Below are 26567 nucleotides of genomic sequence, written 5' to 3'. Positions count from 1 at the left end.
TAAATATTTTTTTAATTTAATATTAGTCAATAATCAAATAGGGTTGGATGCAAAACAATTATTTGCACTAATAACAAAAACCAACCTGAGGAGGTATTTTACGAAAATGGCCATATAAATCTACCAAAATTATTATTATTTTCATTAACTGTCAAAGTGACGTTTCTTGAGCAAAGGAAAGCATAGAAAAAGTGCAAAAAAATATATTTCTTAAAATATCTACTAATTGTCGCTGAAAATTTCGATAAACGTAACGCGAAACAGACTGCGTTTACGTATACATATCGTAGTCATATAGGAGAAAGTGACCAAGTGCATTTATTACAAAAACGTGATCATTGACTATTTGATATATTACTAGCTTAATGTTGCCCTGAAAAAATCGCAAAGGATTTTAAACTTGAAAGTATAATATACTGACTTCAAAATGACTAACTGTATTGCTGTTTATTTTTATGCCAAGCAAAAGTGACTTAAATGACCCTCCTGAACATTTTACGTTTTGTTAGTTGGCCACTTTCTCCTGTATGACTGCGATATTCGTATTAAGCACATGGGATACATGATGATAGGAGTTATGAGGGAGGAAACGGAGAAGAAATATTTTATTTTTTTAAATCCAAAACTAAAAGAAGCGATGTAAATTAATGTATTATAAATGCTCACCGGCTGGGGCTGCGGATACTGGTATCTGGAGTAGGCGGGGTCCTGCGGCGGCGGCGGGGGCCCACCCGGCGCGCCCTCCGCGCCCTTGAAGCCCCCGTGCAGGGGGCCGGCCGAGATCAGGGGACCCGCAGGCTGGTAGTAACCTGCAAACAATATCGCAAACGGAATTAGGACGCGTATTCCCGTTCGGTCAATTGATGCTTAAGGACGGGAAGGATATTTTTACCTTCTGCGCCGGCCTCATTTCAAAGTCATAAAAGAAGGAATTATTTAATATTTTTACATGAATAGTATGTACCAATTTTTTGTAAAGGTCTAAACTATATGTACATAATTATAAAATCGCGTCGCCAGTGGTCCGCAGGTGTAAAAAACACAGGAAATAATGCAAATATGTATATGTTTTTTACGATGGAAGTTGCATTCATTATTTACCTTGCTTATTATGCACAAGGTTTTATAGATCATAAAGTGGATTTTTGTTTATTCTATTTAAAAAAAAGATGTTTTATTTTAATCTGTGTTGAAAACAGGAGGGATAATCTAGTGTGGGCCAATCGAGAACTCCTCAGTATTTGCTCATTGCTGGGATAAACCCACGAAAAACACTCCTCAGGAGAAGGCGGACTGTTGACTGTCGTCAGCAGACCTTCCGATCCACTAGAAGAGGGTTCGGCATTTTGTGACTAATTAATAAATTAAAGCGTCACTGATGAGCGCAGGCCGCCGACTGCATGAATAAACAAAGTGATTTGTTGTCGAACGCTACCGTATTGTGCGGCGGATGAATAATTCCGTCCGCGTCGCGTGGTGGCGCTGCGACGGCCGACCTGGCGGGAAATCGTCGACTAGTGACTACACCTGCTCACAGATGGCAGTCGTGTCGCGGCGCAGCGACAAATTCGTCATGCAAAAATTTCGTGTCAACAAACATCGCCAGTGCACCCGAGTGACTCGCAACATAAATGCATCACTGTTGAAATAAAATGTAAAAAAAATAGGCACGTTTATGCTAATCCATTACAAAGACACAAGCCATGTAAACAAACCCCCCACCTCGAGTAGGAAGTGGAGTGATATTTATTTAAATAGGTACCTACACACAATAATCTTTAGAAAACGGTACAGGGAGTCAGTATCAGTAATTCCCAAAGTAATCTTCATCCGCCCCGCGTGACATGTAGCAGCAAAAGAAAAATTCTAAATATTTGTCAATAAAACAAATTTATAATCTAAAAGCCCATTCTTTCGTTATTCTTTCCTATAAAGCAGTAATGTACGTCATATTGAGCTCTTTCACTTACGTCATCTGTATCAGACCCAAACGATTGTCCAATGGGAACTGGGACGCAACGGATAGTAATATTCAGATATCTACTGCTGTACAGTTTAAATTTAAAAATGTTTTCTCTATTTTCCCTACTAATAAACATGTTTCCACTCGAAGTGTCCTCGTCTCGCATCGAGGGGACGCTGATGGACACGATAAATCGTCCGTTTTCCCGCCCTCTGGGACACTTTGCCGCGGAAAATATTTATGGCGGGACAGGGTGACACCTATTTGTCGGCTTCCACCCACAGCCTGGACACACTGGGACCGGCGACAGGACACCTGACCGAGAGGGAGGGTTTGTAAAATAGCGGACGCAACCTTTCAACTTTATCGGTTAATAAAGCTTTCAGAAGCGGGGAGCTCAAAAAACTCGGAAATCTAACATCTAAACGTCAAATATGGAAACTGATATATGGTAAGAAACCTGTAGACGCGAAGCAGTATGTATTAAAAAAAATCGTGTAACTATTGTTTTAGTAGTCTTTACACAGAAATTACCTACCTACAATAATGATTATGTTTTTTTACATATTTTTTCCGTTTCTTTCAGCCACATACTGTTCTACAATCTATCGTTTTTAAAATAAATAAAAAAAACAATCGAAAACGTCTGTATTAAAACGAAAAATCTTAAAAAACCTCTACGGTGTTAAAAACATCCCCGATTACTATTATTGAAATCATTGATGGTTATTTTATTTGTATTATTTATTTATCGATCGATTTTCTTACTGTTATTTCACCTCATTTCTATAACTTTCCTATTTCTGTTGTTTTACTTATTGACTTAGTCACTACAATTAATTTTTATATTATTTCATGACATTAGTTTGTTTTGAATTCCAAACAATGTGCAAATTTCTTTGGAAGGAAGAAATTACTTTATCTCAAAAAAAGGAAACCCCAATAATTTGATTCTTCTGTTTTTATTTAATTTTTTACGTATTTGTGTTTTGTTTTTGAGTTGGCATAGTCTACAAGTAGAGGGGTGATTTATTTTATGGTTACTAACAATTGACATTTTTTATAACATATTCCATGTTAAAGCATAAAACATTAGCTGAAATAAAATTTAAATAACCAATAGGTACAACAAGCATTGCTTGACTCGTACCAACATGAGTGAACAGTACTTCTAGTAAGTTATCTATGTAGATAAATAATTTATAACTGCGCTGTTTAACAAATCTCGCTTTGAATACGAGAGACAAATGAGTTGGAATAATTGGATTAAGGTTCCGCAAAAAATACCGTAACAACAACGGTTACATCCAGTGTCCGATTTAAGCCGGCCGCAGCCGCTCTATTCCAACTTAATCCGCTCTCCCAAACCACTGCGCGAGATCGCTACACGTTACTAGGGCCGCAACGTAACTACCATATATCGCGTAGCTCTACAATTTCTTTTTAAAATTTTACCTTTAAAAATTATATACCTAGGTTTATAACGATATTTAGAAGACTCCGTCGGGAACCGAACAGGTTGAGTTTTTCACGGTAGCCTAACGTGCTTACCACACTGCCACAATACGGAGGCTGGCGTTAAGATTGTTATTAAAATAAATTTACGTAAGTACGTAAAAAATAACATACGAAAAACGATACCGTCAAGTTTTAAATGCAACTTCCATAACGTCGGTAAGCCATCTTATTTGCATAACTTTTTCAACGCTAATGACGAATTGTCACAAAACTAGTAGTTGGGTACGTGGTCATCACATAATGTACTCGTTGATCACATGAATATTAAAACTATTCTCTTTAAAACATTTCGTAATTACTTACTACACAGAAGTATGTATTATTATTTGTTGTCATATTCGGCGGGCGAGTGGGCGAGCGAGCGGGTGAGCGAGTAGTATACGAGTATGTTATGTATTGTGAAACGTCCTGTCCGACATGGTGACAATGTGCTCGTTAATAAATTAATTGTTGCCTAAGAAATAAATCAAATAACAATTGGTTCTCCTCACCTACTGTGTATCAAGCACAAATGACGTTTTTTTTCTACTGATTTTTGTGGAATAAATTTTCTGTTGCTGTATTAAATTGAAAAGAACCATAAAGAAATCTGAGTTCTAGATTTATGGATGTAGGGGTGGAATATATTTTATGGGAGGCAGATAACGCGAGTGAAGAAGAGCTGAGAGAAGGCCAATACTGCTGTATGCCTCACTTTAGAACATATACTCGTACATACTTTATAGCATTCAGTTGGATTGTAGTCCCCTGGATAGTCAAGAGTTTTTGGGTTCGAGCTCACCCTAACACAACTTAATTCCTCTTTTTGATAACGGGCCGGATACAGCTAAGTAAAATACTGAAATTTTTTATATAAATAAAAACAAAAATATTTATCTTTATATGTAAAAAAATTAAGAGATTCGTCAATAAATTTTAGAGCTTTTTAATTTGAATTAACCCTAACGCCAAAGTTACTAAATTCATGCTACGGTTTATGCAACACTACTTATCATTTTCTTTCCTGGGCGTTAACTTTACATATTCTATAAATTTCATTACCTGTTGTTGCATGTGAGTGAGTTTCCTTTTATGTTCACGTAACTATAATTTAATGTAAATCTTCAGTGAAAACTCTTCTCTCTTATCTCTAAGATTTAAATTTATACAGTTTGATGATTCTAAGTTAACAATGAAGTTTGATTAGTTTTATAAAAAAATAGTGATTTAAAATACCTAATACCAAAATACTAAATTATGTGACTATGATTCGAATTGTGTGGATCGATAAAGGCCAGTACTCAGTACATCCATATGTATTGATTATTATATGAATACACGTAGGTATGTATAACATAAATGACAAGTAATTACCATAATGCTTGGTAACTATTACTATCAATATAAATCAAACACGTCTAACTATTCTACTGAATGTATTAGTTTAATGACAGCTGTTTCGCCTTGTGAGACCAAGCAGAATGAAAGCAAATTAATAATTTCGAAAACTGTCATAAACATATTTTTTTAAATACGGTAGAGTAAGTTATCTACAATCTACACTACGTAGGGAATATCGACCAGATGTATGTAGATGCCTTAAAATCAAACAACATATTAAAAAAAAAAACTTTCGTTCGAGTATCACCATATGAAAAATAAATTTACAATTCGCGACAAATTGCATGTGTAAGACGGAGGATATCGTGAGGTGGGGACGACAACGAAGGCGATACTGGAATGAACATATAAACAGAATGTCAGAAGACAGACTTCCACGTATCGCCCTTCAAGGTAACCCTGAAGGACGCAGACCCCCAGGCAGACGTTCGAAAAGATAGAAAGACAGCTGGGAGTCAACATCCCAAGAGCGACAAGCGGAGGCACAAACAGATCCCTAGGATCTACAAAAAGAAGAAGAAGAAGAAGACAAATTATAAGCTATATGCACAAAATGTTGACCGGATATGTAAATCTCCTTCGTTTTCCGGCTTTGCAATAAAGTTATACATATGTAGATAGTGTTGTTTGACGCCACACCGCGATGTGTGCTGACCACTTACTTACCTAAATAAATTAGCCTCGAGTGTTATTAAATTACAGACGGAAAAAATATTACCTGTAAATTCATTACATTAATATAAAATTGTATAATTCACTTAGTAATACTAGAGCAATCATTTGGATAGCTTTTGTAATTACTATTAGCAGTGCTCGCCCGGGGGAAAGTCGGTAAATCTGATGGAGATTGTTGAATGATTACATAAGATATAAGATTATAAACAGAATTTAGTGTTATTATTATCAGAGATTGAGAGGTAGCGCCAACATAATAAAATATAGTTTTTGGTACATACCACAGGAAAAACTAAAAAAAAATATGAAACTTTGATTTATCAGAGCATTATTCCGCAAAGTGTGTGCCGCGGCACACTGGTGTACCGTGGTGATTAGTTGATGTGCCGCGGAAAAAATCTAGTTTTGTGAAGATAACACACTTAGAAATATCTGAAAGCTATACGAGCGAGGCGCTTTTTGCGCGAAGAGCGTGTGAATTGGGATTTTAGACTCTGACTACTTACTATTAAATAATAAAAAAAAGAACGCCTGAGGACGATCAAAGAAGAGGTGAGAGCAACCTTATCAACAATTGCTCCAAATTCTTATCGCCTTTTATCGCGATAATTAGTAATGAAAAAAAAACTTTTTTAATTTTTATCCTAAATCGCATATTTTTTCAAAAAATATTATTACTAGTTTTTGTTTTAAAATACGGTAGTATTATATTTCCTGCGATGTGGTATTTGAAAAGGAAAATCAGGAGAAGAAAAAACCATCTCCAAAGGGATGATTTTATTCGTGGAAACTCAATGCCGGGACAGATCAAGTACATTGCTAATTTTTTACTTAAACATTCATTCGTCTCGAATTGAGTATTTCGTAAATATTTGTAATAACATTTTTAGCGAAGGCGCAGAAACGTCTGGCATAATCAATACAAAACAACGAATCCGAAAATAGAAAATTCAAAAATAACTCGGGACTAATCCCCTAAATGAACAATTTATCTTATAACGTCTGTCTTTTAAACCGAGTAAATATTTTAAGACGTTAAGCCGATTTTAATTTTATTCCATATATTTTCTATTTTAATAAAAAATTCTTTTATTTCATTATCTGGTTTAAAAAAACATCCTGAATTTTAAAACAGGCTTAAGAGAAGAAAAGTTTTTTTTCTTCTTAAGCCTGTTTTAATAAACTTTTCTTCATTAAGAAATAAATGAAAAAACATGTTTCGTAATTTTAATTTCTTTCACAAGGATACCAATCAAAAGGAATTCGTCATACCTAATGGGAGCATGTGCATTTTAATTTATATCTAAAAACTCCTCGTAAAATTTATATGAAAAAATATATGTTATGTATGAAGGATGTGAAATAGAATGACAGATGATGTGCAAATGTATGGGAGAACTAGATAGACGAAAGCGGCCATTACTCCATTACGACCAGCTACTCGCAGGTTGCGCAAGCATCAGTCCGTCAATAAAGTATTGTCTAGTGTCACAGCGAGATCCCGGTATATTACAAAATCGTTAACACTAAATTTGCTATCAATACGGCAGATTTTATTACCGTGTTACAGTTATCCATGTTTATTTCTGAAATAAATTAAATCGAACGTACGCCAATGTACCGATCATCAATATCCCCGTTGCTTTCTCGCGGTAATAGTATGAAGGAACTGTTATTTATAATATTTTATATGTAGATTTTATTTGTAGTTCGTGGAATCTAACTTTATTGCTAACAGATGTATTCTCTGGACTAGATCTGGAGATCGAATATTGTATTCTTCGTAGGACGACTCACTCGTAAAATACGTGGCTCGTTTGATGAGTACGGTAAAAGGGGTATCAAACACCGCATTTAGGAAAAAAAAACTGTTCTTTGAAATGAATTCGATTGAAAGCTACATATTTGGGTCACCGTGCTCTGTATTCTAACAAAAACGTACATTTTGAAAAAAGGCAAATCTCAAAATACGCATTGACCGTGGAAGCATCTTCATTTGCCGATTTTTTTGTCGAGCCAAACTTTGAGTCAAAATTGAAAATGATAGCAAGAAGCAGTTTAACGGGGAATAGGGTGGATGAGGAATATTTTTTTTTATTTTTTTTTTATTTGTATACATTTATTTAAATCACAGTTTATAATTTTTTTTAACTTTTTTTTTTTGCAAAGACCCACCAAGCCACCTTGGTGCTTAAGAAGCAGTTTCGAATAATAATTAGCGCAATTTTGCCAAAGCAACGTCTGGTTTGCGAGATGGCGGGTTGTCGAGGTGATGTACATAGTACTACCTCCTAGCTCACTCCGAACGTCCCTAAAATCTGAACAAGGTGCTTCCGACTTGTGGCGTCACCGAATAAATTATGTATTTCTTAAGTAGTTTTTAGCAGACTTATCGAACAACCCTAATACGTAGCACGAATCGGACCCGATAGTAATAGACGATGTGCGACAAGACGCAATAAAACCGGTAAAGACTAGCGCAGCGCTCGGTGCTCGGTGCGCAGTACTGGATCTGCGCTGTATGGGAGCTGATGGAACTAAGCTTCAGGGCCACAAGACGTGGATAGTGGATAGGTACCTATTTCATGAATAGGAATACCTCGCTTAGACCGACCCGATCGGTCCAACGCTGAGACGGACTGGCAAATTGCCCTGGTGGAAAAAAATAATTTACGATAGTTGATCGTATGTACTGGAATCAAATGAACGTGAAAAATTACTTTCTTACAAAAATCACTTCGTTACTTACAATTTGCACTTTATAAATAATAAAAAAAAAAATTCACGATTTACACGATAGTTGAATTCACGAGTTAAATGAAAAATAGTATATTTTTTAACAATTACAAATCTTTTTTTAAAATGAAATCATTTCAAATAATAAGTAATAAAGCTCTTATTAATTTTTATTATTGTCGTATTTTTATCACATACCTAATGCGAAACAAAATATTGAATGTATTGTGATGACTAATGTCAACATTTACCGCCGTCTTAGAAATAGTCGTTTCCTCGTATTTATTACTATAATAAAAATGTGTAGCGTAAAACTATAACCAAAGCCGCGATATGACAGAACACATCGTTCGCGAGGCGTGTACGAAGTATAATAAAGCGCAAGGTTATGTAATTGTTCAATGTCGGGTCCAGATCCGCACAGAAATACGCGAAGATATATAGGCGCACGAGTTGTAAGGGGCAAGGGAACCGGCAACAATTAAGACCTATTATTTTTCAAACTGAAAGAGATACAGCTGGGGAATCTCACCGACATTGCATTTTGGAAAAACAACAGCACCAGAAATATTACCGAAAATAAAGATAAAAACGAGCAAAATGGTGGCATACATGGAAACAAGTCAAGATAAGTAACGGCCATCACCGACTGTTATTTAGTTTTAGTCTCCGTTCCATTCCGGAAAATCCTTCGCAAACACAATCGGCCGCGGAAAATGATAAAATATTGAAAAAAGTTCACATAAATTATAACCTCAAATGCGTCACTGAGATATCAATCCTTTTTTACTCGGACCACGCCTTATTAGGAGCAGTTTACGACTTTGAATAATTAAAACGGTAGCAATAAGACGCAACGAGGGGAGCGTGACAACACCTAAACCCTTACACAGCGGATATATTTCCGCGACACCAAACGACATTTGTGGAATAATTCGTAGAAAACTGTGGTACGGAATGATTCTTTCCCTTTGATAATTCATAACTAGGCTGGTATACTTAATTTTATGAAAATTTCAAGAAAAGATTGGCGATGAAACCTAATGCCGCTTGACTAACACTACAAGAAGAAATTTCAATAGAAGAATATTTATTCCAATGTGTACATCTTTATTCGGTATACGCTCGACGCCCTCAAACTTTCTGGGATATTTGGATGTTCCGCTTGGATGTGGCCGTAAAGTTTTATTGGTCATATTTTGTACATAATGAAAAGAAGCTAAATGTTTTACTGTACTTTTATTAGCTTTATTCCGAATGAATCGAGGTAGTGACAAATGTTATTTACGTCTTTAAAAGGCAGCTGTGTGGGCGTTACAGAGCACCTACCGGCGCAAGTCTAACGGAAGAGTTAGCATATACGTAAATACACGGTAGAACCGTGGAACTTTAGATCCGTCAGAATCTCTATTTTTGAACAATTCGCCATTCGATCAATATTTTCCGAACAATTTTGAATCGATGCTCGAGCAAAGGTACCATGCGTCTGACAAGCCTATTTTATTCTAACGACGCAGTAGTCGATGGCTGTTGGTTTTTGTAGTAAAATTTAAAAAAAAATCGAAGAATCGGATCTTCCGAATGATAACATCCCATCTCTTCTTCACGTTCGTCTAATGCTCCAGTATTTTATATACAGTGCAGTTAATTGGTTTTATAGTTTTTTTTTAAAATAAATAATTCGATACATTATTAACGATTCAATAAACAATAATTTGGTTAAAATATATGTAACGGATGTCTCCAACCTAGACAATTTTTTTTAATGAAAATTCAATGACTCAACTTTCTGGTACACCTAATATACTGTATGAGCTTACATAAAATTTATTATTGCAAATAAAAATTAACTATGTTCAGCTTTAATAAATAAAATTTAAAGAATTTAATAGGGTTAGTGGGCACGTACTGAATGGATATTACGAACATAAGATTATCTAAAGTAGACGGATAATATCTAATAGAACAGAAGTGACACACTATGAGAGTTAAAGGAATTCGTAAATCTCTTCGCTAAGGTTATACGAGCGTGATGGAATATTAGCGAGAAAGTTGGAAACGGTCCAGATTATTGGTTGGACGATACTTTAATTGGCTCAAACGTCTCGTCTCGCTACACTGCACTAGATAGGCACCTACTATGGTACTGTAATATGTACATAGCGACACTTCAGCTTCCTGAGGGAAATAATATTTCTCATTACAAACGGTCAACATTGATTTGATATCGATATTTTGTAAATAGTTCACAGGGTCCAGAAGCGATGGCTAGTGCGGTGTATGAAGTAAAGCTATCAGGTGAATTTAGAAATTCTAAAAATTAGTCTCGCTGCAGCGTTTAATGCCGATTTTAATTGCGAATCATTTTACTATGTAGCAAACCACTATAAATATGTAATGTTACAATAATTGAATCTAGATACTATAAATGCATTCGATTTTTTTACTTTTGCTTTTAATTTACCAGTTGGAGACAAGCATGCGCTTGTCTCCAACTGGTAAATTAAAACTGGTAAGATTTTGCTGATTCGAGTTACTGTAAAAGAAAATTATTATTTGCACGAAAACCTCGAAGGCTGAATTATTCGACGATTTTAACATAATCCTGACTACGCTGGCAAAATATTTTTTAGAAAAAAATCTCCAATAAGAATTTAATGTCTATCACATTTTCAGTAAAACTAATGCTAATTAAGGTCCAATATCTTATTTAACGACTATCACACTTTCAGTCAAACTTATGGTAATTTAATTCCAATATCTTATTTAATGACTATTACACTCTCAGTAATAGCATAAGTTAGCATAAGTTAATTTTATCCCAATATCTTATTACCAGGGTTAAAAAAATATCGCTACTGAAAAATAGGATTTGTCTAAAAGACCGAACCACTTATACTAGAGCGAAGGACTATTTAATATTCGATAGTGCAATAGAGGTAGAGGTTCGTGAGTTAGTACAAGCGGTTAAGTGGAAATAAATTAAACGGCTAGTTCGGAGAATTCAGCAGCCAGTTTCAGTTTATATTTGGTTTAAAATGCGCAGCACGCCTGATCCTGCGCTCGTGTCAAGGATACCATTAGTCCGGCCATTGGAGCTGGCACTGCGGACATCATCACCATGCGCGATAGCTAGACACGCTCGCTTGTAATTATCATACATGTCTTCAAGATCTTACTATAGATACAACGCAAAATATTCAATTAGTAGCCGACTACAATAAATCTCCATTTTAAAATAAATCTGAAAATTATAATAGTATTTCAGACGTCTCGTAATAGATGAAAACTAATTCGAAAGAATTCCCACCTATGTTAAAGGTTTGTCCGCCTCCGTAGTGTAATGGTTAGCACGCTCGGCCACCGTTCCGGAGGTCCCGAGCTCGATTCCCAGGGATGGGGTAAAATAAATACAAGTGATTTTTTCATTCTAATATTTATTAAATATTACCCTGGACTGGTACCTGAAGCGGAGAGCTGATCATCTTTCCTTCATGTGAAGATAACACTGCATTTATATGATGCAGTGCCCTATGGACCATTGGGGCGCGGATAAGGGTTTGAAAAATATTAAATAGTTATTTACTTCACAAAGTTTTCAACAGGTAGCGTCCCAAGCTCCAACTAGCATACCTACGAAGCGATAGTTGTAAATACAACATACACACACCTTTGGAATATCGAAATATTCAAAGGTGGGCAGAATGGTAAAGTGATTATTTAAGCTAGTCGACGTGAGATACCCTGTAATTTTTACCTGATACACACGTGTAACAAAAGTTACACGTGTAAAATGATCACTTAAACCAGCCTATGGCGGCCGTAAGCCCCGTAAATGCCCAGACTTTCATATTCTTCTTCATCGTTGATGAGATATCAAAAAATAATAAATATCGATTCACGGCAATAATGTTCCAGATAGCGCTAAGGTAAGGAAGATAATTAAACTTTATATTTTATGGTTAACTATCGGTTATTTTCATATTGTTTTCAATAGGAAATTTTTCTAAATATTTGTGTAATCTATTGATTGTATTCAGCACGCATAAAACATTAAGCTGTTTGTTTAATAGTCCTCCTTTTCTTCTAGAATCAGTTTCTTGCCCGCTATAAGAGCAGGATGACCCATCGAGATACATATGTATCCCCATCAAGATGACCCATGACATGCCACAAGAAGAGCAACGAAGAAGTTTGATTTTTTGGTTCAGTCAAAAAATCAAACCATCCTACCACAAAATTGTTCGGTGTCCATGTCTGAAGTAACTTGGTTTAATGTTTATCATAGTTGACCGTGCTACGGTACGCCCTTGCGAATCGATAGGATTATTATATTAAATGAGTGAACAGTCTGCTCGAAATCTGACAGACCTGGTTAGCGATAATGATCATCGCCCGGTAACTAGCAGCTAGCAGCTAGAAACTAGCATGTAGCTAATGGCGGATCGTCCATCATGCATCCTGAGCTTTAGAAGGGCCAGGGAAAGGGTCGAAAGTCCGACAAGACGGAGAAGTGAATAAATCTCCCCCGAAGCGGTAATGCTCCGCCATTAGAGGAAAGGTCGACTCCGAGCTCCAGCCATTGGAGATCTAATCGCGGAGGAACTACAAGCTGCCGGGAGATAATAATATGAAATATGGCAACTCGGAATGAGGACGGTGGACATAGTGCCATTAATAACGCCGAGAACACACTACAAAAATTAGGCCCCTATTTATTGGCCAATATCTAACACATATGCTATTTTACGCGCGTATTACGTTAGTAATATATCAAAATGGTCAGTATCTAGCATCCGCGATCGGTTATAGAATTTTACAATATTTGTTGCACATTACGTAATAAATACAATGACATAATAAACTGAAGTCGCGAGTTCGATTCCCACCAGTTCCAAAATGAATCCGAGAAAAAAATATTTTCAAATAGCCCGTTACTTTCCATTTTTTTCTTTCCAACTGAGTTTTTTATTGGGCTAGAACAACCTGTTGATTATGTACTCGTATTGCAAAAATATAAATTTTATAAAAACGATTTTTTTTAAATTCTTTTGTAAATTAGTAATTTCATACAGAAATATGAAATACGAATATTAATACAAAATAACATAATTGACGTTACTTGAAGTTACTACTATTACAAACATTAAAAATTAAAACCACTTTTAACACTTCAATTTCATCAGATGAATCAGCATTTTCACCCATTACCGCACGTCTTTAGATATTTGCAAATATTAAAAGGATCAGAAAGGTTTATAAAACGTTCTGGATTTTATTTTTAAGAAAATAATTTTATAAACTAAACTAACAAACTAACCATCACGCCGCTTCCCCGCAGGGGTAGGCAGAGAGAATAGAACGCCACACCACTCTGTCTTTGCAAACATTATTCGCCTCTTTCACGTTCATGCATCTCCTCATACATACTCGCCGATTGTTACGACTCCTAAGTTGACCACCTTTAAGTATTTGGCATACCTGATCGTGCCATGTTTTTCTCGGCTCTTTTTTCCACTTACATTCGCCTCATAAATTTGTTTTACCGTTCTTTCCTCACTCATTCGTTCTACATGTAAAAACCATCTCAACACACCTTTCTTAATTTTATCGATAATGCTTATCTCAGCTTTGCATTCCTTCCTTATTTCACTATTCGCACATCTATCATACATAATAATTTTATTCTTTACAAATAACCATACTAACCATCATTATAAACCTGTGACCAGTAAATTTACAAGTTACTAACCGAATAATAAGCCGCATATACACAGACAAACCGATCAACTTAATCGAATAAAATTGAACAAACTGAACGCAAAATGCTTTATATTTGATCATATCTGGTTGGAGGGATAAATGAAATGTAGTTAATTGTAACGCATGTTTATTCACTAATAATAATTCAACCTTCCATTGATATGAATATATTATTGAAATCAATGCGGGTAACGGAGCAGCTATGATGCAACAGTAAATTAATTATTACCGATAGTGGCAGGTATGTAGAGCTGTAGAATTAACGACTCATTCTGTGATTACAAGAGTATAAACAACACGCTGTATCGATGGCTCACCGAGTCAACACGGATTACTGCAATTTGGCTAATATAGGTACAATAATATTACGATGTGGATTATCAGTTCACATTGGTCGGTGTTATTTACACCTGTTTGTATGAATTCGTGTAATGCAAGAAATATAACTGTCTAACAAATTGGTAAATGGGAAATAACGTGTTGCGTTCGAGATGGCGCACAGTGGTGGAATGTTAAGATCTACTATTTTGTAAAAAAAAAATATTATTTCATTCACATAAACGCCCGGAGGGCTTTTACAAGTAAAATTTAAGTGACAAAAAATATAAAGTTGTAAATTGATGAAACTATATAGATAAGAAAAACGCCCAATGTATGTAAGATTAGTTATAAGTAGATACCGTATGCCTATCCATTGTTAGTGCCGTAGACCAAAAAAAACTTTATTTTTTTGATTCGGCAGTAATTTTGAATATCCATGCATTTTTCATTAAATTTTTCTTCAAAATTGATATCTAAGAAACAAATGTATACGTTTGCCACCGTTGTTTTCTAATGTGAATTGAATTTTGTTGTTAAACATATTAATAAGGTTTAGAAAAATGTGCACCTCACATACGGTGTTTTAAAGTTATGCTGAATACATCGAAGCACGTGTCACCATCGATTTTAAGATACGATAGTGGTATAAACATTTCTGTAATGTTTGAAAGTCAAAGAATCGTAATGAGAAGATGTGAAGAGTACCGCAAAATTTGATTTTCAATCTACCTCTGTAATTTATTTGTGAGACCGTTGCTACAATTTTTGAGGATACATTAAACTTTATACATAATATTATATATATTTATTACAACGGATGCTGTAGGTTATAACCTACAGCATCCGTTGACCCAAAAAAGTAGATCCAAAATCAGTCACCAAATTTCCATGATGAGGTAATTGATATGATTTTCAATCTCATTAGGCAGTCATTTTGTGATAAAATCTATCCATTTTTAATTTAAGTTTTACTTGTTAAATACCACTATTTTTCAATTCTATTGTGACACTTGTTACGTAACCGTACGGTGTTTGAAAACGATGTGGAATGCATCGAAACACGTGTCACAATAGATTTAAAAAAAACAGTGGTATTTACCAAGTAAAACTTGAATTGAAGATGACTTTTAATGCTTGGATTTCCTTACTCCATCACTGGATGGCGGTGGTCGGTGGCCGGTGGCCGCAGTATGAAGACGCTTCCTGTAATAGACGAGGAGTTGTAATTGGCTCCTTCCTAACTCCGGTGCCGGCGCACGGCGCACTGCCCAGCAAGTAGTTCACGTGTAACGGTGATCGCGACACGATTCCGTCGTGTTATTATCGATTGTCGGGCTCAATAATACGCGAGACATCATAATACGAGCGCCTATCGCAGCGCATGACGCGCCGAGTAGCGCTTTCGGATCGGGTGATTAATGCCGGATAATTTTGCTAGGCATATTACTGCATCGACCTCACTTCACTAAGCTGCTTCACAACTGCCGCTTACTGTTATAAATTGCTCATAATACCAGCATTATTTTACTGCATTCTAAAACACGGATGCAAAACAATATCCTGAAACGAAGGATTAGGAGTAAATAAATGTAGAAGTAAATATACAACAGATATATTTTTTCAAAAACAAATAAAGATAGTAAAATCACTACGACAATATGAATTAACCGCATCACTGAAAAAAATAACTAGTGATTGGAAATTAAACAGATTATTTAAGGATCCGGGCGTAATTAGGTAGACGCTCGACTTCGAAATTGGCGTCGCGGGTTTGACTCCCGACAGTTGTAAATCAATTCAATAAACATTTATTTTAAATTGGTTTAGACACTTGTGACGTATTTTTCACATCTACCTTCCCTATCAACACTTAACATTTGACGTAATTGTAATATTTGCTTAAAACGCCGTTTTCGTATTGAAAAAATAAGTTTTTCTTTGAAATAAATTTTGATAAGAAAAGAGTTATTGAAAAAAATTGTCCGTGGACAACACGTGCGGCTTCTCGTGCACCCGGTCACGTACTGATTTTATACATTTGAGAGTACATGCTTAAGCGTGAATGGTAACATGTCTATGGAGTAAACTTGTAGTAACATATCTATGGGGTAAACTAAAATGGAAATGTGCATTTTTGATATTTTAAAGTTATCCCCGACTGTGTTTACTTGATACCCTTCGGTCGGGCAGTAGAGCTACTGCAGTACGTAGGTGTATGCGCGCAGACAGTAGACAGTAGATAGTAGGCATTGCGTACCACCGGACCACTATCGTCTTTAAATACATATTGACTTTTAAGGTATGGAGAAGGGATAATTGGCATCCTATGCAGCCGTAAAGGTAACCTTGGGAGCGGGAATATTAACTTGATTACAGGGTCCCAGTCTCTCGTGCGTACTAACATATTATATTACTTGCCTGCCCACTGTCTCGAGGAACAGGTACATTGCGCATACATCACGCGACCTCACACTCTCTCCGTGTAGAAAAGGTTACTATCATCAACAGAAATCAATCGTTCAACCCACATGGTCGCTTAGCCAGCAACCTGATGAATCTTATTATATTGACAAATGGATATTAATATTCCAAAGTATGTAGTTACTTTCTGCATCAAGCTCCACTCAGTTTCAGCAAAATTTAAAGTGGTTACCAAAAAAACGCGAACTCTCATAAAAAAGGGAAAATATGTGATTACTGTTTTCAGATATTTGAAAAAACATCATGTTGAAAAGCAAAACATTATATTTTTTTTCAACGGTGTGGTTCAACCATTATTATATTAAATAAAGACACGATTTGAAGACAATCATGCTACCTGACAAGTAATATGACAGGTGAGTAGTCGCGTAAATTGGAATGGAATCCAGAGGCGCCACAAATCCAATAATTTTTTACAAGACTTATGAATAACTCCGTTGATATATTTTTTGTGTCTCCTGAAAAGTATAACAAATAGTTTTATATTTTTGCGACAGTATGTACCTATAATTATTTTTGAAATGTTGAAATATTCGATAAGTGGTTAGTATCTCCAAAATCAATCAATTCCGCTTACATTGAATAATACGACGACGATGATTTTTATTCGACGTGGATGAGCTACAGAAGTCAATTAAGAGTTAATTTGAACGAATTGATTAACTTGTCGTGGCTCGTGGCAAGGATTGGTACTGGAGCAATGTGCCCCCCGCTGTGTGATAATGTAGAATTCAATACGGACCCTCCAATAATACATCCGACTTCATTCTCTCGCAAGAACGTACGTACCGGGCGGTGTGCTAAGCAACCTCCGAGGCGAACCTTATCAATGATGACGACCACATGACCAAAAATTAATCATTTATGTTTTCTGGGATAAAGTCTTCTTCAAGTATTTTATATTGTAATAAAATGTTATTTTTTTGCTTTATCAGAGATAGGGATTAATAGATTAATATCAATAAATCGTTTAATCAAATAGACTTAGGGTTAAAAGCTATATGTATGTACTCCTATACTGTTTAAAAAGTTAACAGTGGCAGTAATTTATCCTTGTATGCGGCTGTGAAACTTGGAACTTATGAAGATCCAGAACCGCTATACTCTTAATTTTGAGAATGGTGTCTTTGTAAAACTTTAAGCGTGCGATTTTTAGTGAAGGAATGTAGTGTGAAGCGACTGACGCAGCGATCCACGATACCTATCGAGAGCCTTCACCGAGCTTGGCTGTACGGGACGACTTTTAACTTTGGAGATCACAAAGGAGCCAGATTAAGCGAGAACATTCACATCTTTTGAAGACAAATATGTAATGATGTACATCTCTTTATAAAATATGCGACCTTTCTACTTAATGCATTAAAAAAACCTTTAAACATTAGTTGCATTTCCAATAACCACTAATCTGTACTTACAAACATTATTCTTGGTAATTATCTCTAACTCTACGATTTCCTTTACTTTCCTCAATACGACTACAATTTCGTGATATTTTTAATAATTTACTGTCATTTCAAAGCACGCTACAAGGTATTATGTTTCCCCCTCCTGAATATACCCACGGACACGTTGAAAGGAGAGAGTGGGCTTTGAAGAGAACTCAATAAGACGCCGAATCAATAATCTAAATATAGTCGATATAAAAAGCCCAATACATCTTGATGAACTTCAACACTAGCGTAAAGTAATACACCGCCCGATTTGTAAAACTCCGTAAATCTCACATGAACTCCGTCGGCTGGAAGCGAGTCTCGGTGGAGCCGAAACGGGAATCGGCCGACATCTTTCATTAATATCAATACAATTTTGGCCGAGTGAGTTGTGGAGGATGGAGATTAAACTTACATATAGTTATATATTTTATTCCTTATCTACCCGAGCTGTGATAAAAAGGTATATTATACGTATAATATTTATGTGGGCGAGTGTATAATACCATCCCTCTTCGTAGTGCCTTAGTGAAAGTTCTTTATCTACTAACTTTGGGATAGAAACCATTTTTTGCGGTGGAAACTAGAAATTGGGGAGCTTCCGGGAGTAACGGACTTTCCCTTAACGATAGAGATATAAATAAAGAGAGAAAAAACAGTAGTGTAAAAAATTCACATTTTACTTGGGAACAGGAAATTTCGTTGTTTTCGTATATTATTTCAAGTTTTATAATAAACGTCACCACCGTTTTATTTTATAATTAGCTGAAATTCGATTATATTCATTTACGCATTTACTAGAAATTAACACAGGAAAAAGGAAGACCGATTGTAACTTCTAAAACATGTGCATTTAACGTATTGGGAACGTAAATAAACTTTGACGTTCCGGAACAAATTGCTCTAGTAATAAATAAAATTAACGAACTTCGAGATTCTGACGAGTACATCGATGACTCGAATAAATTAGATCACAGGACAGAATTCCAAAGCTAAATTAATAAATGGACCTGTTCGCTATCAGGTCCACTGCAATAGGCGGAGCGCATGTTTCGACGAAAACTAATTAAAAGGAAGTAAAAATATTTCACCGGAGGCAACTTATTATATTTGAACAAGCCGTTAGTATTAATTTCTTTATAATTACGATATTCTAAGCGCAGTGTTGGCAGCGAATTTCTCATAAATATTAATGTTTACGCCGAAAGCCGCGTTCGCCGAGAAAATGCTATAAAACATTACTTATAAGAGAGTTTGATGTTCACGAGAATATTATGAGTGTGGTTTTAACAAGGGATTCACGATATGACGGCAGAAATCCTTCTACATCGTAAAAGGAATCATTCAGAGTCGTAAATAAACATTTCTTTCAGCCGGAGTACCTTGCGCGGAGTACTGTCGTACATTCTACACTACACACAATAAAACAACTTACTGTTGCAGCTACTAACTACCCACTCTTTATTACTCGACTTATAATGAGTTAAGCAGTAGTGCATTCTAAGAAAATGATTAAATAGCGTTTCCGACGAGATATCTTGGAGAAAAGAAAGAGAAAGAGAGAGTAACAGTACTAAGTAGTAAATCTGCCATTTGGATACGGAAAATGTTATAAAAGCACGTGTATTCGCGTTCATACAATTCACTCTGAGCGCGTAGTCAAAATGACGTTTCAATTGTTAGGTACCTTCATACCGCCATGTACCATGTAATAGCCACTTCTTCTCCCCCCAACCCAACTCAAAGTTTGGTATGAAATCACGTGTTTAAGGAAACACGCTTATTTTACGACTTAACCACGCAAATACAGGATATCATACACTCGTACTGCTGGCGTTGAATGACGTTTTCTGTAAACGGTATAGTCTGATAATAAAATTAAAACGTTAAAATAGTCGCATTAAAATCACGATTCAAATTTTTGCTTATTTATTTATTTTGCAGAAACAAAGAAATTTTACATAAAAAAATAATAATTGTAAAAAACAACAACAATGTTTAAAAATAATAATTTTAATGTTTAACATTTAATGCTAAGATGCAAATGATAACTAAAACTTATCTAATAAATAAATAAACATAATAGAGTTTCATTGGTAAATCCACAGATACCAGTTTTTTTTCTATTCAACCAGGTTGATCGTTTCGTTAGGTAGACCATACACGATTCAAACGTTGTTGATTTTGATATCTAATTTTAACAAAAATAGTTCTCATTCAAAGGCTTGGATATACTCGTAAGCCGATTAATTAAAATCAGAGGGATTCGTCTTCTCTGTGCGATCTTCCCACAGTTGAAATCATAAAAGAAAGCGTTGAAAAAGTAAACAAGATAGTCAAAATTATTTTAAAATTCGCAAGGTTGATAAATGTGTATACCTACAACAGAATTCTTACATTCGCCGGCATAATTTCTTTATTCAATATCTAATAACCATACTTAATTTTTTATATGGTACATACAAATAAAATAATTATAATAAACATAATAAAAAAGCAAATAAACCAACAAATATTGCGGGTTTTTCATAAATCATTGATTGAATCGTGAATTTAAATTACAATAAGCATCCACCGAGAGGAAAATGAGAATTAATTTGGAAATAATAAAACCTTTACATATGAATTTCTAGGAAACGAGATTTTTTCTGGATTGTTCTCATAAAATGAAAAATAATTTATGTTATTATTAAAGTTTCCAGGCATTTGACGAGCTTCTACAATTTAATATAAAACAACTTTATGTTTTCCGCCCTTTTTCTTTGTGTGATTGCTAAGGGAAAAATAGACCTAACCATATCGCAATCAGAGCAATTTGGAGAGCGTAACTTTGCTGTTGCGAGTCCGATGGCGTTTTCTTTTTCGAAATTAGCGCTATTTAAATTATACAATTTCTTAAGTTCTAGTGAAGTCAAACACTGTGTTTCGAGTTTAATCAATATATCTAGAAATTACAAGAATTTGAGTAGTGTAATTGTCAATCATGGGTAGAATTGGTGAATGTTACCCGTGTGTGAAGTGATCACTTAAACCAGCCTATGACGGTCGTAAGCCTTGTAAATGCCCAGACTTCATTGAAATTTTTCGTTGTAAGATTTTCCAAGGGATACACTTATATTTAAGAACCTGCTGAATAGCAGTTTATAGAGACTATTGTGATATTTTTATAATTATTTTGTCTCATAAAAAAATGTCGATAATCGGTTGTGTTATAATAATTGTATTATTTAATTATAATTATTGATTTTAATTATTTACTATCAGGGTAGACTTCTTTAATTAAGCCCGCTAAATAGTGTTAGAAGTTAGTTTGTTGCGAACTTCTTCCCTAAACACGTTCAGTACGCTCTATTAGAGATAACTCGCGTTACTCAAACATTCTACCGTTACGTATTGTTGTATCGCTTAGTTTTAAGAACTTACAGAATAAAAAAGCCACATCAAAATTAATCCCGCCGCATTTTGCGGCTTTAAAAGCTATATCTTACAAAAAGCATTTTGTTTAACAGCTTTTAGGTTTTTCTTTGCTTCGTAAAATAAGAGTGACTTGCCCCGACCCAACTGAAGTCTCTAGTGAATGGTTTAAGTTTAATTGAGTATTTCACGTTTATCATTATAGTTATGATGTTATCTGCCACGTCTTAAAAAGGACGCATAATTTATTCCACACAATTATTTTTTCCTTTCCTCTAATGAAAAGGAATAATTGAAGAATAATAATACAGCACGGAATATAACAATAACCAATTCTGTTAATTTAACCTTTTTCAATTAATGACCTTCTTCTTCCTCTTCTTCAAACCCTTATTCGCACCCCAATTGTGCACAGGACACTGCATATAAACGCATTGTTATCTTGATCGTCAACACATGAAGGAAAGATGATCAACCCTCCGCTTCAGGTACAAGTCCAGGGTGATATTGAATAAATATAAGAGTGAAAAAAATCACTTATATTTATTTGACCCCCCCTGGGAATCGAACCCGGGACCTCCAGAATGGTAGCCAATTCCTGACCAACATTTGATAAAAATATAATTTTATTATCTCAATACATCGAACATTGATGATCGAACGAATTGACAAATATCAGCTAACTATTTAATGTCAGGTCGGGTTGCGATTTAAAGAATTTTGTTATCTTAAAAATCAGTCGTTAGGGCATTTTGTTAATTGGTCTTCTAATTTTAATGTCATGGAGTCGATATGTGATTAGTCTTAAATCCCTGCATTCCATTTTTAAGCAAATTTGTTGGTTATACAGTATATTTTCATAATTCAGATAGCTTTTATAAAAAAAATACTTTAAAATTATAATGAAAACAATAAGAGATAAGTAATCATAAAATACGTTACCAATTTTCTCCGGTTTACACCAATAAATCAAAACACGGGAATATTTCATACCTGAAACAAAAGAACACACAACACATTAGATACATGTTATAATAATAAAATAAACAATACATAGTTTCTCTAAAAATAAAACACGGAAAAGTAGATTTTAATTCAATATATTTACCATATTTTTAACTAAAGAGTTAGTTTATCAATTAGTTATGGAACACGGTATTAGTTAAAATAATATATAGGAGTAAGATGGCTACGACCAGAAGATGCATGGCTCATTTTTCTAGAAGGAATCTATATTAATAACCCGTGTCATTGGATATATTTTTAGTAATTTTAGGAATAAATGTATATTTATTAGTGTACAATGCATAAAATCAAAACACAATATTGCAACAGGTACGAGATAAATCTCTCCATTTTTAATTTCAGTTGTACTTAGTAAATGCCACTATTTCTTAAAATCTACTGTGACACGTGTTTCGATGCATTCCGCATCATTTTCAAACACCGTATGTGAAGCTAATTCTAAATTTTGGTGTTGGGTCCTTGGGACGTTGAAGGTTGAAGAGGGGGTAGGAGCTGTTTCCTATTTTTTTTTTATCTATTTAGTTTTTATTATTATTATTTATTTTTATTTCTTATCAGTGGGAACATAGACAATATGGTGGAGTCTTTAGTCATTGTCACATTGTTAACAGTCATTTTATTTGTATTTACTAAGTAAATCTTAGTAAATCTTAAATTAAAAATGGATAGATTTTACCACAAAGTGACTGCCGAATCAATTTATCAAATGAGATAAAAGAGATAAATAAAAAAGCTTCTTCACATCTCACCAATAGATGTCTCTAGTGAAGTTCTAGTGATTCAAGAACAAGGTCTCTAAATTGGTTCATAAGTATATATAGAACTTCCTAGAATTTGAGTAGTGTGGTTGTCAGTAAAGGGTAGAATTGGTGAATGTTACACGTGTGTAAAGTGATCACTTAAACCAGCCTATGACGGTCGTCAGCCCCGTAAATGCCCAGACTTCCATATTCTTCTTCATCTTTGATGAGATGTCAAAAAAATTATATGAGATTTATCTCGTTTATATAATACATATCATAAATAAACTCCAAACTACTACAAAAAAACTTTTACATCCATAAATTATTCCTCATCTATTATTCATTATTCTGTGGACTAGTACTAATGAAAAACGTTAAAAATACTTTCAAAATCGTTTAATTCTATCGATGCCGAGAATGGGGTTAAAGGTTTACTTTAAATTAGATCAATAATAGGCTTCTGCAAGGAGCAATTCCGAGCAACTAGTAATATCATAATGACAAAGATGTTATTTCGGAAAACACAAAGCGCTGGTAACTGAATCGATCATCTCGACAGTAATAATTCAACTTGTTGAAGTTCTTGACGGTTTCGTTAATTGAATGACGGCAGTGAAGCGTCTCCAGATTTTCGCGTCTTGTTGAACTGAAAAGGATTATTTTAATTAACCCGATTCCCTCGGCTTATTTGGTCCTGGATTAAGATTCGAGGTTTGTCGTTTCAAGACCGGTAATAGGGGCTATTCAGAATGGTATTATTTAATCCAAATGTATAACTTGCTCCGCCTTTCTGCTAAAAATTAACGGCAAAATGGCGGTTATTTTTTAGCCATAGCTATCACTGATTATCTCGGATGGTATGCGATATATATCTAATAGATATTTTCTACAGGACGAAAAATTAAAGGCCATAAACAACTTAGAGAGCATAAATTAAAATAGTTTGATTTCGATACATTTTAGTTCATCTTCTTCCTTTTCTTGGTGTAGGCCTTGTGGCCTGTTTTTTAAATGGATTAGCCTTCTGCGGTGTCGATTCCAGCTATCGATCCATTTCTTTGGTGGTCTGCCTGGGAGTCGTCTACCATGGGGTTGGCCGTACAGTGCGATGATCAACATTTTAGTTGATCTAACAAATCGATATCAACTCATAAAAAATTGAATCGTATAAATCCGTTTAATTTAGCTGTGTTAATTAAAGTATAATGTAAATTTATTAGCTTGTGTTTGTTTAAAAAAAACTTAAATAAGAAGTACATGATATAATATAAGGGTTGGGTGTAGAGACAATGAAGGTCCGCTTAGATGATGATTTTTCTTATATTTGTAATTCCTATTTTTTTTTTAATCCGAAAGCCTTTGAGAATTGCACCGATTTCGGTTTTGTGCCGGGGCGGAGGGTGGGCGGGTAGAAGAAAGGGGTGAACTGCGGGCACGGCGCTGTGAGGAGGGCGGAGGGTGAGTCGTGACCTTCCTGTTACGGCAGTCTGTGAACTTTATCTCGCGGGATTCGAGATCGCGTCATTGGAGCAATAATTTGTTCAAAAGGTCATAAAAGTAAAGCGGCAAATATTAATTACGGTTTTTAACGGCTCGAATATTAGATGTACTTCAACATGTGTTGAATATTTTATTTTTTCCCTGATTATATTCAACACTGCGAACAGGGTTTTAAAATATTATTATTGGATTATGAGAAACATTTTTGAACTTAGAAAAAGCAAGCGGGAACTAAAATGTGCGTATTTATTATTTTTGGTATTATTTTTTCTCAGATTTAACTAACGTAAGAAATGATAATATGGGAATTTGATATTAAATTAATATTGCGAGCCTCGGCAGAATATCGTTGTGCACAATTTGAGGACAATCGTTTTGAAACATACTAAAGCCATCAAAAGCACTGGTAGGTAGTTGTATAATGACTACCTTGTAATGTAGACAATAAAAATAAACGTATGATTATTATAAATCATTAATTAATTTTCTTTAAAATCTAGTGTATAATTCTACAAAACAAACCCAAATCTGCCTCTTTCTTTACAATTATAAAAGCATAGCAGGTAATAAAATGAAGTGATGGATTTCTCGCAGTGGAAATCCGTAATTTTATTTTTACAAAAGCAAGGATACTTGGGTTGAATAAAGCATTCATCCGCGCTTGTTCCGTTTTCAATGTCATTACACCTATTTAGTACGTGCCAAAATTCCCGTTTGATGGAGTGTCCGTGTCGACAAGCACCGACCAGTGAAATTATCAATCTTCAGCCGTGGCGTCCCGACATTGATCTTTTTTGGATTCCCGCATTCCTCGAGTCGCGCAGCGTGCAGCGTGCAGCGGCTCCCCGAGTCCGTCTGGTCGCGAGAGGGTTCCCCAGTAGCCCAGTGAGGTGGCACTCGCGCGACCGCAAATAGATCGCGGACACAAATAACCGCTTGCGTCTCCATACGCCATATAACCACACACTCTTCACAGTGCATCATTAATAATCTAGTTCTCCTACTTATACTGCAGTTTACAAACCCTTTCTTTAATGCTAAAACAAAGCATTTACCCATTGATAAAACAGCGATGTTACACACCTCCCTGTATCTCAACGGCTAGCCATTTTATACGGATCACATATTACCAAACTATGAGACGATCTAGCTGCTAATATAATTTGAGGATTAAGCTATGAGACGAAAATCTAGCTGCTAAAAAAATTGAAGGATTAAAACATCAACCAGAAATTGAAAAAAAGCGCAAATAAAAAGTAAGTTGTATTGTTAAAACAAGCAACCTGCGTTGTACTTGAAACTTGGGGCATTTTCAATTTTTATATTATTTCAAAAGATTTTTACAGGCAAGTGTTATATATTTTTTAAATACATATGTAATGATAAAACGAGCTGATTCGAAACTCACAATTAATAAAATAACAATTAAATTATATGGCTAGATAAATTCGTTTTTGACGTGTTCTCGAAATTAAGTATGTAAGCACGAATTAATGGTGTCAGTGTGGAAAGGGTACATATTTTATTAGTTTGATCCGGTGTCCGGTTAAATCAGTCGAGAAACACCAAAACTACATCCTTACATGGTAGATATACTGAAGTATTTGTCTGATCAAT

At 35.0% G+C, this 26567-nt stretch overlaps 1 protein-coding gene across 2 annotated transcripts in view; it reads right to left on the bottom strand.

The window, feature by feature from the left end:
• Window positions 1-26567, bottom strand: part of Hers (Histone gene-specific Epigenetic Repressor in late S phase) — a 244660-nt gene that overhangs the window by 8707 nt on the left and 209386 nt on the right. For both annotated transcript variants that reach the window (XM_088259360.1, XM_088259362.1), the window contains one exon: window positions 667-809. In XM_088259360.1, the coding sequence (XP_088115486.1) occupies window positions 667-809 (143 nt within the window). The remainder of the gene's footprint in view (window positions 1-666; window positions 810-26567) is intronic.

The sequence above is a fragment of the Brachycentrus maculatus genome, unplaced genomic scaffold (assembly GCF_059751285.1).
Source record: "Brachycentrus maculatus isolate JH-2025_06_01 unplaced genomic scaffold, ASM5975128v1 h1tg000116l, whole genome shotgun sequence".
Taxonomy (NCBI): Eukaryota; Metazoa; Arthropoda; class Insecta; order Trichoptera; family Brachycentridae; genus Brachycentrus; species Brachycentrus maculatus.
Note: the sequence above shows the minus strand (reverse complement) of the source record. Positions and strands in the feature narration are given on the sequence as shown.